Genomic DNA, 12293 nt, shown 5'->3' with positions numbered 1-12293 from the left:
TTCGCACCTGCTCGCCATTACCTCTCCCACTCCCACTTGCACTCGCCTGTTCTCCACTCTCCACTACTGTCTTCTCTCCACTCTTCAGACTTCACTCTCCGCTCTCCACTCTCCCCTTTCCAGTCTCCGTTCTCCGTTCTCCAATTTCCCCGGTCGCTCGGCACACCATGCGTCATCCCGACTACCCGTTTTGGAGCTGTATTAGCCTTGTCGTTCTTCTTCTGCCTGCTCCTTGGCACTGGAAGGCCCGGAATGCTCCTCTCGTCTGCCTCATCGGCTGGCTGTGGCTGACTCACTTCGTCACCTTGGTCAACACCTTGGTGTGGGCTGACAACTTCGCCGATAGTGCTCCTATCTGGTGCGACATCAGTGAGTCCACCATTGAGTTGTCCTGACAGGAGGTGCCAGGATTGTCATGCTCCTTCTTTATACCGTTCCTTTGTGTTCACTCGCTCAGATGAGGCGTTTAGCGTCTGTTGCGTCACCACGACGCAAGCTTGTCTTAGATCAACCTCGGAAACGGTACCGGTATGCGGAGGAGCTCTTCCTCTGCGTCGTCTGCCCATTACTCATGCTTCCCGTCAACTATACTGTCCAAGGTCATCGATATGACATCGCCGAGACGTGGGGGCCAATGATTCCTTCTGTTATCTCATGGCCAACTATCGTGATTCGGTTCATTCTCCCAACGCTCATTGCTTGCGCTTCTTTGTTCTACGCTGGTGAGTGTGAGGCCGCAACCACGGTTAACCGTAGCTCTCGCCATGCGTTGGTTTTTTGTTCGCCGGGCACAGTTCCGCTCTATCCTCTCCGGCTCTGGCCTGACAACGGGGGTGTATCTTCGCCTTTTGGGTCTTGCCATTACCGACAGCATTTTGTTGATGTTCGGCACCGTGTTCAACCTGCTCATCCTATTTGTTGTACACGGAGCCGATATACAACCAACGTCAAGCTGGGACAGCATTCACAGCAATTTCGGCCTCGTCTCTCAATTCCCTGAGGAGATGTTCAACACCACCGTGACGGTGGACGTACCATTTTATCTGGCGGTCCTTTACGCTATCAGCGTCTTCGCTTTTTTCAGTTTCGGCGAGGACGCCGTGGGACAATACCTGAAGGTGTGGCGATTTATCAAACGCGCCCTCAACGTCCGGCAGAAGGAGTGAGTGATGGCCCTGACAAATTGACAGCCAGAGCCGTGGACATCCCGACCCTAGGGTCCACGATCGTCACTCTCACTGGTGCTGCGTGGGAGGAAGGGCCCCAGATTGACAGGCGGGTGAGCAAGGACGACAGACATTCCGAATTCAGCCATGTCGGATCCGGCATTGCTGTGACAGTTGAGCGTTCGGTCGTGTGAGAAGGTTCCTGTACTGAGGACGCCCGCTATAATGGATGAAATTGCATTCTTTTGTCGTCTACACGTGCCTATAACCTGGAACAGGGCCTCAGTAGCCAGTTGCGAGACGCTGCGATGGCTTGAGTGTTGCAGGCGCTGATTCATACTGACGATCTACAACGGAAGTGGCCCACTTGTCCATGAGCGGCGCGACTGCACACGGCGTGGACCTCGCGCCATTCAAAAAGCTGAATTACCTTCACGTCGAGTGAGCCAAGACGAATTGAGGTTCAGTAAATGTAAGGCATAGAGAGGCATGCCGAGCAGATGTCGCCCAACGCTGGGGGCCATCTAAGGTTTTGAGTCGACTGATAAAGCATCCGAAGGCTGATGGGGAGTGTCAGGCCGACAAAGCAGGAGCGCTGCACAGCTTAAATACTAAAAATATGCATCGTTGCAGCTAATGTATAGGGCACGATGGGACCGTCAGTGGGTGACTGTCAATGGGAGGTTGCAGGTGCATCGCCTATCGGTTAGCTCGAGGAGGGTGGAAAGGAGGATGCTTACTTAGGCGATGGTGCACCAGAAGGAGGACCACATCTGGTCGTCCCAGGACTCGTAGTTCTTGGGCTGCTCAAAAACGGTGGTGAAGGCCGACATTGTTGGTGGGTTGGTTGGGTTGGTGGGGTTGGTGGGTGAGGCTGGAGAGGCTGTTGTAGAGAGGAGGAGGCGTTGTTGGTGGGTCGAAAGAGCAGATGCCAGAGCTGCTTATATGTGTAATCGAGTCTCACCGTAGGGAGCAAACAGTGGACTTGGATCGAGATTGACACAAATCCATGTACGTGGAAGCTTGACAAAGGCCGCAAACGGAGCCCGCCCCGGACGGTGCGGCAAGTTTGGGGGCGGGGGGATGGCGGGAGAAGCGTGACTGCGGCGCCTGCCGCGTTGGAAGTTGTGTGCTCCGTGTCCATTGTTCCACGCGCTGAAATGTGTGCATTCGTGTCTGCTCGCGCGCCCATCGGCGCCTGTGGGTGCTCTTGATGGCCGTAGCGCCTGGGATGGGGTGCGTGATGCGCCCGCCCCACACGGAGGCGGGCGCGGTGGTGTGTGCACGCCACCGGCCACGGGGCCGTTCTGCGGCCTGTGGTGCAGGGAGTGCCTTTGTGGCGGCGTGATGGCGGCTGCCCCGCTGCGGCCGCTGCGGGTGCTGGGAGGTTTGGAGGCAGCAGCAGGCCAAAAGATGTGGAATGCAGTTCAACACATGTGCGATTGCAGACCACAGATTGTTGCTGGTGAGTCGCACAAGGATACAACAAGATTACGAGGGCCTTTGGGGCGATCGGCACGTGCACAAAGGGGGATTCCGCCACGCTGCCACTTTGTCCCCACCAGCGTGTGTGGAGTGCTGGAACCACTCCCTGCCTATGCACCCTTCGTTCTCCCGCGTGTGTGCCCATCTCATGCAAGAGTTCCACCTTCTGGGCCATGCACTCGCGCGCTCCCGTATACCTTCGCACCCCAGATCCTAAAGATGCGAGTGTACAATGCTTTCTGTACTTGGCCTTCGCAGACGATCCGTAGCTCTCAGGGTTGTTTCAGTTCCGCATTCCACATCTCGCTCATCAGCCACATTCCCTCATCCCTACTCCCACAAACAGGTGTGTGTGCTCATGACCCGGTGGCCGGTAGATCGAGGAAGAACCGAACAGTGGATGGAAAGGGACGAAGGGACGTGCACAAGGGTACACCGACGCCGCGGTGGTGGCTGACGCCGCCGAAGATGGGAAGCCGTCCGTCCACGCGCCTCGGCGAAGGTCCTCCGCCACCCACACACGCCACTCCTCCGATCGCCTGTGTGCTGCTGTGTGCGGGGCGCTGGGCTCCGAGCCCTCCACCCCTTCCTGCGCACGCACCGCAGTGTCACTCACTGCTCCGCAGGTCCCGCTCTTGCCGCTCTCGGACACGTGGGCGGGCGGGTACAAGGAATGCGCCGACACCCAGAAGTGCCGTTAAAGGCCTCGATCTGTGACTTGCCCGATGGCCTCGCCCCCGATCTCCAAGGACTCCTCGGGCCGGCCTTTCGGCCTTTCAAAGGAAGGATTACGAAGGACGGACAGAGATATGGTGGCTGATTCGTACCACGGTTGGAAGCCTGGAAGCCGGCGGAGACGGCTGAAAGTGCAAGTGCGCAAGCGATGCCAGCGCGGAAGGAAACGTGGCAGGACGCCGATGCGGAGCGAGCGCAATGCCCCTCAGATAGACGGTGCTCCAAGCTGCCGCACGAGAACCAGCGACGTGAAGTGTATGCATAGGTTGTTGAGTACAAGCGGGCGATGCGATATGCATGCGAGACCGCATCTTGCTTTTAGATGTCGATGGCGCTGAAGGTCAGATTGGTACTCAGTCTAGATCGCGACATACCGATACAGAAGAATGTAGGCAACCGAGTCCTCGCCGCCGCCGTCCATGGACGTGATCTTGTCTGCCGTCACGCCCGACACCTTATCGTCTGATGTCAGCTCTTGTGCGACGCGTATCCGCTGCAGCTATCCCACTCACCGTCAAACTTGTACCACTCCTCCTCTCCGGAAGGCGCGAATCCACCCTCCTTGCGCGCCCAACCAATGTAGTGTCCCGCGTCGGCTGACGCGCCCTTGTGCGTAACCATCGCACACAGCTCGTACATGCCGGACGGGTTGGTGCCGGCCGCGACTCCGCCAGCCGTCTCGACCAGCTCCGCGACCTTCTTGTGCTCCTCCTCGCGGTGCTGCTCCTCCGCCTTCTCTTCCGTAGGGGCGTTTTTGCCCTTCGCGCGCTTGGCGATCTTGGCCCGGTCATCCCGCGTCTTAAGAATCTGCTTTACTTCGGCGTTCACAGGGGCCAGCTTTTCACGCAGCTCGTCCGTTGCAATGTCCAGCGCATCAAGCTGGAGAGGGAACTTGACCTTGCGCATGATCTTTGCCTTCTTCCTTTCAGTTAGCACCGGCACGCCGCCTCTTAGCTTACTGAATGTCGCGACGCCAGTAGAAGCGCACGAGGTGCACCACAAGGTAATTGGGGAGTCTCGAGATGCGCGTCTTCTGGTTGTACGTGGCGGACCGGCCCAACGAGGGACTGTTCTTCTCAATCTGCTGGTCCAGGCTCTACCTGTCAGCTCCTCACCAATCTCCGGCGCTCACGTCCATGATCCCCGACATCAAGAAGTTTGTGTTGATTGAGATGTTACACTCGAGCTTAAGCGCCTTTTCTGTCGACGTCGAAGGGGCCTCTTCGGGCGCCTCGGGCGTCGAGAGCGTCTTGGTAAGCTCGATTGACATCAAGTCGTCGACACACGATCCCTGCCCGTTCTGGCCGGGGAGCGATGAGCGCAGCGCTGACACCACCTGCGTCCACGCCTCATCCGCGTCTGCCATTAGCTCTGTCGCGTCGCGAGCTCACCCTGCTGGGCAAATCCTCCGCGCTGATCTTGCTCGGCGAACTGCGGCGCGAGAATGCGCAGATTAGAGATCAGGGCGAAAGGAGTCACCGGCTCAGTCGTCTGCGTCATGCCGGAGTATAGATTCTTGACTGAAAGAGCGAGCCGGGCCTCCGGTCCACTGCCTGCGGAGAAACTGAGGTCAGCAATTACTCTCCGCCGCCTCCAACTCACCCTTCCAAGGCTGTTTGGAGTTGTGGCACGGCGCGCAGCGCCTGCAGCGTCGAGTTGAGATAACAGGTGTTGCCAATGTTCACAAGGCCTGGTGGGGTGCGCGTCTGAAGTCAGCCAAGTGGACGTGCAAATGAAACTCACGCTGAGGGCAAGCTCGGAGTCGTCCATGTCCTCAACTAGGTGTCAGCGACGCCCGTTGGGCATGTTCTTACGGAATACAACCGGCTTCTTCGGCGCCTCGGGTAGTGGACCAGCGGTGCCGATGACCTGTCGTTAGTCAAGGCCTCCTCATGCATCCGATCACGCACATTGATGACCTGGCCCTGTTCGTCAGTGAGCGTTCTCTATCAGCTGTGTAAACTCACAGGCTTGAGACCCAGCTTGGACATATCCGCGTCGTCCTTCAGGATGCCTTTGACCATCACTTTCATACGGTCTGGCGGCGTAAGAAATGCCTTCCTTCGCAGCGGCGGCTGAGCAGGAACGTACCAGTCGGCACCCCGGTAACCTCGTAGATTGACTGCTTGAAAGCAGTGGCGGGCGCTGCCACATCGACATCGATGGGGTACGACTTGCCCGCGTGCTTGATTGTGACTTTAGTCAGCTGCCGTGCAAGTCGCCCAGCTCACCATTCATTGCGTCTGGTGTTCTGGTGGGAGGCATGAGATGGGAAGCTGATCAAGATGACGGAGGGGTTGACTTTCTCAACACATTGCATGACGCGTCGCTTGAATCGCTTGTTTGCTTCCGTTCAAACCCACGTGCGAAATACCATTCAGTTTCTAGTGTCATTAGGATAGGGGTGTGGCAGATATCCTCAAAAGGTCGTCGCCGATAGCACTGGCCATGCATATCTGCGACCGATTTCAGTATTGCGATGAAAACTGTTTGATGATTCAGAGAGATAAACTTGACAGCAGGATGCAACATGAGTTGTTTTTGGGACGGGCTGGATTAATAGACAAAGATATTTTTCAACACCTTGCAACGCTGACCTGCCTGCAGCGAGATTAATGGCCTGGAGTCTCCCAAAGCGTCTCTGAGATGTTTTGCATATCCGAGTAGACACTAGATCCAGGTCTAAATGGCTTGTGAGACACGGATATGACTGCATGTTTTCGACGGATGGTAGACTTCTGCGAGATATAGAGGCTGTACTGCACCTTCGCGAGACCCTCGCTTGCAGAATGAAGCTGATTTTGGAAGAAGGCTTGAGATATCTACATTCTAGATATCACAAGAAGAATCGTGTCCATGCAGCGTCGAGTTGAGGACGTATGAGCACACTCGGGCGGCCCACAGTCGCCACATTAGAAAACCCCCAGGTTCAACCCATGTGCCAACTGCGTCACGTGGTCATGACGCGCATGATGAACCAGGACGCGTTTCACAACAATATGGATCCGACGCGCCGCACCATCACCATGCTTGCGGAGGTCCTCCTCGTCCTCGGCGGCTACCCCTCATCACTCATCACACCTGACGGGGTCGCGCCCGCTCTCGCGGAGCACCTGCATCCAGGTGAGGTCGCCGCGCTTACGACGCTGGGGCGCCTGGCTGGGGACTACCGTCGCGTCCGCGATTGGTCCAACGCAACGCAAGGCGCGGCGCGCGCCGCTGTGCTCAAGACACCGGAGGGAGGGAAGGAGCCAGGACAGTACGTTGCTGTCCTGGCCGGTGCGGTCCGCGGCGTCCTCGACGAGTACACCGACTTGCTTGTGGAAACGGAAGCGCGCATCCTCGCCAACGACAACAGCATTGTACAGCCCTTTGATTCAGGCGCATATGTCCCGCTTTCCCTCCTCCTCGCCACCTTCGATGAGTGGCACGCCCCACTTGTCTCTCTCGCCGCCCTCGTCCACTCCCTCCCACCAACACCGGGCGAACTCCTCACACACCTCACCACGCTTTCCTCCTCCGGCGACCCTTCTTTACGAAGGATATACACCACCCTCCTGAGCGCCGTGTGGCAACTCTTCCTATCTCACCTCTGCCTTTTCCTCCTCGATGGGCTTGCGCCTGACACATCATCTCCCTCCGTTCCAGCGCTCGGACTCGACGCCGGTGCCGACCCACCGCACCGCCTGTACAAACTCAATTTGGAGCTCCTTCCCATCTGCGTTGGGGCCAGCGCGCGCGAGAGCATGCTCTACGTTGGCAGGGTTGCCGCGACTTTGAAGCGCGAGGGACGCGCGCTGCCACGAGCTGTCACAGAACCCGCTCGTCAGCGAGTCATGACAGTTGAACCGGAAGGTCTGGACATGGCGCTGCAGCGTGTACGCGCCGACGTCGGCGAGTGGTTATGGACCCACATTCTCACGGGACAGCAGGTGGCTGACGCAATTGAGAGCTTGTGAGTGTAGCCGGTGTTGTCATTTCCATGACTGGCCGAGTGATCCTGCTCAATGCGCACTTCTAATACCAGCGCGAACTACTTCCTGACACGCGAAGCCGATTTTGCACTCAACGTTATCCGCGAGATTGGACGGTTGCGGCACGACCGCTTGGTCACGGCAAACCCTACGAGCTCTTCCTCTGTCATCCGACCACACGATCTGGATCTTGCGCTGCTCCGCGCCTCGGTCGGCACGGATGTCGAGCGAGACAAGGGTCTCGAGGCATTGCACTGGGCTATGCCTCTCGGTCCATTGAAACCGTCCTCGCTCCTTACGCCAGCCAAGTCTGACGATGTGCGCAGCCTTTTCGCACCCGCCCTCCTCGGTGCGCCGATTCATCTTACCGCCACTGTTTCCTGGCCACTCAACCTGTTCATGACCCCGCCAGCGCTGGCGGCGTACGGCGAAATACACGCGTACCTTCTCGCATTGCGGGACACGCACTTACGCGTGCTGGACGTGTGGACGGCGCTGGGTCATGCGCAACGGCGGAGAAGAGTATACACTGGTACTCACGAGGGAGGCGCCGACGCGCGGGAGCAAGCGCGGCGGAGCGCCCTCGCCCGCGCCGGATGGGGGTTAGTGCGAGGCATGCTGTTCGTTCTCGACCAGCTGCTGTCCCACTTTATGGTCGACATCGTAGGAGCGCAGCACCGCCGCCTCCTCGAATCGCTCGGGGACGGCGGGGCGCCCGGACGCGGTGCACAGTATCTCGATTTCCTCACGTTGCGGTAAGTCACGATGCCTCAGGAGCAACCGGCCGACTGTGCTAATGCCAGGCAAATGCACGCCCGCCACCTGGCATTCCTCCGCGAAGGCCTCCTCATTGCCGACCGCGAAAGCGCTGTACTTGTTCGCGACCTTCTCGACACGTGCAAGCGCTTCTGCGGGCTTGTGGAACGTTGGGGCGGCGACGTGCTCCCAGAGCTTCTCTCTGATGAAGAAGGGGACGTGGTCGGCGAGCGCGCCAAAGCAGTCGATGAGGTCAACGAGGTGAGCTCCATGAGATTGAACCAGCTGATAGCAGACACTCCTGGACTTGGTCACTGACCTCTTCCGCCTACTGCTTGAGTCGCAAGCGCCCCCCGTCGTCGACACAAGTATGAGTGGCAGCGCGAGCGGGACGGGCTCGGTGTCCACGCGTGCGAGTATTTCGAGGGCCAGTCTCAGCCGCCGCGTCGGACCCATGAGCAAGAGCCGAGTCGACGATGGCGAGGCGGCAGGGCGGCATGTTGAGCAGCTGCTCCTCCGCCTCGACTTCAACGGCGTGCTAACAGCGTGGCAGGAGGGGAGGGTGGGGAGCGTCTTGGCAGGGTTAGACTAGATAGCGAGGTCAGCTCTATTTGTATGCATATGTACAACTGTCAAGCTTGTCTATCGCCCAATCTCCGTCGCAGCCCTCGCTCGGCTCGGCCATCTATCGCTGAGGCTGCAGCGGCACGGGCTCCGGGTCCCCAAAGCTCTTGAGCAGCGTCGTGCCGTTCACCATCCCCGTTGTGGCCACCATGAACTGCCGCCCGCCCTGGCGGCTCATGAAGCGAAGCGCGCTGATCTCGGCGTACGTACAGCCGCCGAGGAAGAAAACGAGCGTTGTACCTGCCGCATGCCGGCTTGCGCCGCCAGTCCCCGAGTCCGAGCTAGCGCCGGGGAGGGCGGCGACAGCGTCCTCCAGCCCACGGAAGCCGGTGATGGGCCGCTTGCCCTCCATGCGCACGACGTCGCTCTTGTCGCCATTCATCGCGCTGCGCTGCGCTGCCGCCTGCACCAGCCGCACACTGGCGGGTGCGTAGCCCGAGTACACGTACGAGATGTCGTGTGGGTTCGCGTCGTCAACATCGTCGACGACTAGGCGCAGGTTCTTGCGCACACTCAGCGGCGGCTGAGCAGGCGATGGTGCCTTCACAAGCAGACCTAGCTCCTGCAAAGACACGAGGAGCGGCAAGTGGTGATACCCGTACGTCTGGAGGAAGTCACGTTTGAACGCCTCGAGCGGCTTCGGGCGGATGCCACCGGCCGTGAGAGACATGAGAACCGCGCTGCGCAGGACAGCGGGCATCGAGGCCTCCTGTGCCAACAGGTCCTCAATTATCGCGAGCTGGGCCGCCGGGTCATAGGCCGCCACGAGATTCTGCTGCGCCTCAAGCGTCTTGTTGAACTCTTCTGTCTGCGTGAGGGGCATGAGCTGCTCCGCAAGGGCCGTGTCTGAAATCAGCATGGAAAAGGAGCTCAACTTACGCAAGCGCAGACTTTCTTGCTCGCTCTTCAGGCCTCCGAGCTTGCCGACAAAGTCACGCATCTGGCTGACGCTCTTGAGAGTCTTCGCGCCGCCATAGTCAGTCTCGAGACGGCGCGCGAGCTTGCTCAGCCTGCTGCCCACAACAGCAAAGTTGAGGTCCCGAAGATCAGCAAACAGGCGATCGGCGGAGGAAAGGTGATGCTTGCGTTTCTTTGTTGTGGTGCTGTTCGGATCGAGTAGTTTGGGGTCGACCTCCATGTGGGCGTGGTGAATGCCGATGAACTCGTCGAGCATGCCCTCGTATGTGAGCTGCGTGCACATGGGCGTGACCCAGTCCACAGCGCGGTCAATGATGATGAGGCTGTCGATGTGCTCGGAGGGCGGCACCTCAGGCTTGTGGCGTTTGAGGAGGGCGGCGAGCTTCTGAGCTGCATCGCCCTTCGCCACTACTCGCGGGATGGAGCCGAAGGCACGCTGTAGCGTTCCCAGCGCTAGGGCCGAGTAGTAGATCGGTGTGTCATCGCCTCGGAGGAAGATGTCGCGCGCCACATCGTCAAGCTCCAGGCTTAGCACATCGTTCTCGATGGGAATGAGCTCGAGCTTAAACTCGGCCAACGTGACGTCGCCGATGACGCCCTCGTCTTCCAGCACTCTCCGGCACAGCTCAGTCACACGCGGCACCAGAAGCACAGTGTAGACCAGGCCTGGAGCGGCGCGGACTTGCTCGGCTATGACACGCATGTGCGCGCGTTTCGGCCGACAAAGCCAGACGACGTTACGTGTGTTGACATTGAGCGGGCCGGGCTCGAGCCAGAACATCTTGTCGACGCCATGGTGCTGGCGTTAGCGGTGTCACACACGGCAGAGCCAGGATGCTGCCGGGGTGTTCTCAGCCGTGGGTACAGGACCAGCACCTCAGTCGCCGAGAGGGTGATACGGTCCGCCCATAGATGCAAACGCATCGCGACTCACCTTCAGGCTGGCGACATCGGTCACGAGACCGAGCGGCCCGGCAAGGGCGGAGTCCAGCACAAGCGTCTTGGCGCCTTGCACCTGCCGTCAGTTCTAGCCTTGAAGGGGACAGCTGCACACCATCGCACCTCATTAAGCGCCTCAATGAGGGCCTGCTTCCCCAGTTCGCGCAGCACGGCCACATCGGGACCAGTGCGCGACGGAGGGACGATGCTCTCGGAGTCGCCCGACGTCGAAGGGGGCGGGACCTGAGCCGCAGGCCTCGATGGCCCGGCCGTTGCAGACATTGTGGACGATGTGGACTTGGGAGAGACGGGGGGTGGACAATGGCGTAATGGAACACTGGATCGCTGGGTGCCAGGTGGAATTTCAGGCACGTCGGGTCAGACGAAGGCGTAGACAATCAGCAATCCCTTCAGTCCATTCTCGGGTTGCTCCAATTCCTTATGTCCATCCGGGTTCGCCATTCAACGACGATGGACGACCTCTCTACGGGCACCGACAGCGACTACGCCAACTCGTGAGTACTGGATATGCGGCGCTAACGGCAGTTGGATCAGCTGGTTCCTCTCGACAAAGGGGAATGTGCGTTCTCTTTGGACCAAACAGGCGATATCGGGCTGATGACAGGAATACTTTGCGGAGGTTGACGATGACTACATCCTCGACCGTTTCAACCTCACAGGTCTGAACGGCGAGGTCGTGAGCGAGTACCAGCGCGCCCTAGACTTGATCACCGACACGCTGGGTTAGTCGCGCGCCTTCGCCGCCTTCCTTCACCCCTGTGCTTCATGGCTCTTCTCACCCCGCCTGGGGACGATGGAGACAGAGTGGGCTGGTTGGAAGGAGGATGTCTCGGTGTTTGCACACGCGCTAACCTTAGACGACGAGGACCTGGATGAGGAAACGCGCGAGACTATCGAGTCGTCCGCGAGATTCTTGTATGGTCTCATTCATGCGCGCTACGTGATCACCAGCCGAGGATTGCAGAAGATGGTGGGTACATTGAGAAACATGGAGGGAAAGCCCCAGGGCGAGAGTGCTGCCCGCGCGCCGAGGAGGCAATGCGGACGATACTCTTGGTGGGCCGCTTCCGGCACACTGCCAACGTAGGAACCCGCCTGCTGCTTCCTTGGATCGCCGATGCTCCTCGCTGCACCTTCCCGCGGTTTCTCAAAGTCCCCATTCTCTCGCCCGCCGGACGCTAACTTCAGCTCGACAAGTACCGCAAAGCCGACTTTGGTCGCTGCCCGCGCGTCTACTGCTACTCGCAGCCTCTTTTGCCTGTCGGCTTGACCGACATCCCGTTCCAGAAGCCTGTTAAGCTCTATTGCCCCCGCTGCGAGGACATCTACTCGCCCAAGAGCAACCGCCACGGCAGCATCGATGGCGCCTACTTCGGCACGACATTCCCGCACATGCTCTTCATGGCCTACCCGCAAATGATTCCAAGCAAGGGCCAGCCAAGCGTATCGGACCGCTCGGACTTGCGTCGCGAGCCGGCCGGCGTCGGTGCCATCAGCACTGCCAGGGCGGCCCTCAAGGCTGAACGGTACGACCCGAAGATCTTCGGATTCCGGCCGCACGAGGATGCGCAGCTCGCGCGCTGGCGCACCGCGCGGCGTGATGCCCAAATTGCTCGTCTTGAAGCGCTAGAGAATAACCCCAACTTGTGATTATAGATACATGCAGCGGATTCTG

General features: G+C 59.2%; 6 protein-coding genes across 6 annotated transcripts; 3 read left to right on the top strand and 3 right to left on the bottom strand.

Moving 5' to 3' along the window:
• Positions 1–167: 167 nt before the first annotated feature.
• Positions 168–1360, top strand: COLE_00379 (uncharacterized protein; the record flags this gene model as incomplete). Its single annotated transcript, XM_018427101.2, has 4 exons — positions 168–369; positions 402–722; positions 757–1162; positions 1195–1360. The coding sequence occupies 4 exons, from the start codon at positions 168–170 to the stop codon at positions 1358–1360; spliced, it is 1095 nt and encodes a 364-aa protein (XP_018276494.1).
• A 546-nt stretch (positions 1361–1906) lies between these two features.
• COLE_00378 (uncharacterized protein) lies at positions 1907–1999 on the bottom strand (the record flags this gene model as incomplete). The annotated part of the gene is made up of 1 exon (XM_018419695.2): positions 1907–1999. One exon carries the CDS (start codon positions 1997–1999, stop codon positions 1907–1909), a length of 93 nt encoding a protein of 30 aa, XP_018276487.2.
• A 1745-nt stretch (positions 2000–3744) lies between these two features.
• COLE_00377 (uncharacterized protein) lies at positions 3745–5156 on the bottom strand (the record flags this gene model as incomplete). Its single annotated transcript, XM_018424871.2, has 7 exons — positions 3745–3848; positions 3899–4308; positions 4346–4482; positions 4519–4745; positions 4778–4950; positions 4989–5092; positions 5130–5156. The coding sequence occupies 7 exons, from the start codon at positions 5154–5156 to the stop codon at positions 3745–3747; spliced, it is 1182 nt and encodes a 393-aa protein (XP_018276486.2).
• Positions 5157–6412: 1256 nt separating this feature from the next.
• COLE_00376 (uncharacterized protein) lies at positions 6413–8708 on the top strand (the record flags this gene model as incomplete). Its single annotated transcript, XM_018420960.2, has 4 exons — positions 6413–7341; positions 7414–8115; positions 8164–8377; positions 8412–8708. The coding sequence occupies 4 exons, from the start codon at positions 6413–6415 to the stop codon at positions 8706–8708; spliced, it is 2142 nt and encodes a 713-aa protein (XP_018276485.1).
• Positions 8709–8801: 93 nt separating this feature from the next.
• Positions 8802–10879, bottom strand: COLE_00375 (uncharacterized protein; the record flags this gene model as incomplete). Its single annotated transcript, XM_018424097.2, has 4 exons — positions 8802–9586; positions 9620–10457; positions 10593–10673; positions 10721–10879. 4 exons carry the CDS (start codon positions 10877–10879, stop codon positions 8802–8804), a joined length of 1863 nt encoding a protein of 620 aa, XP_018276484.1.
• Positions 10880–11068: 189 nt separating this feature from the next.
• Positions 11069–12268, top strand: COLE_00374 (uncharacterized protein; the record flags this gene model as incomplete). The annotated part of the gene is made up of 5 exons (XM_018424096.2): positions 11069–11112; positions 11144–11177; positions 11223–11340; positions 11476–11588; positions 11807–12268. 5 exons carry the CDS (start codon positions 11069–11071, stop codon positions 12266–12268), a joined length of 771 nt encoding a protein of 256 aa, XP_018276483.1.
• Between the last annotated feature and the right edge of the window lie 25 nt (positions 12269–12293).

This window comes from Cutaneotrichosporon oleaginosum (assembly GCF_008065305.1).
Source record: "Cutaneotrichosporon oleaginosum strain ATCC 20508 chromosome Unknown ATCC20508_contig01, whole genome shotgun sequence".
In the NCBI taxonomy this organism is placed as follows: Eukaryota; Fungi; Basidiomycota; class Tremellomycetes; order Trichosporonales; family Trichosporonaceae; genus Cutaneotrichosporon; species Cutaneotrichosporon oleaginosum.
The sequence above is the reverse complement of the archived record's forward strand: the minus strand, read 5'-3'. Positions and strand labels throughout refer to the sequence as shown.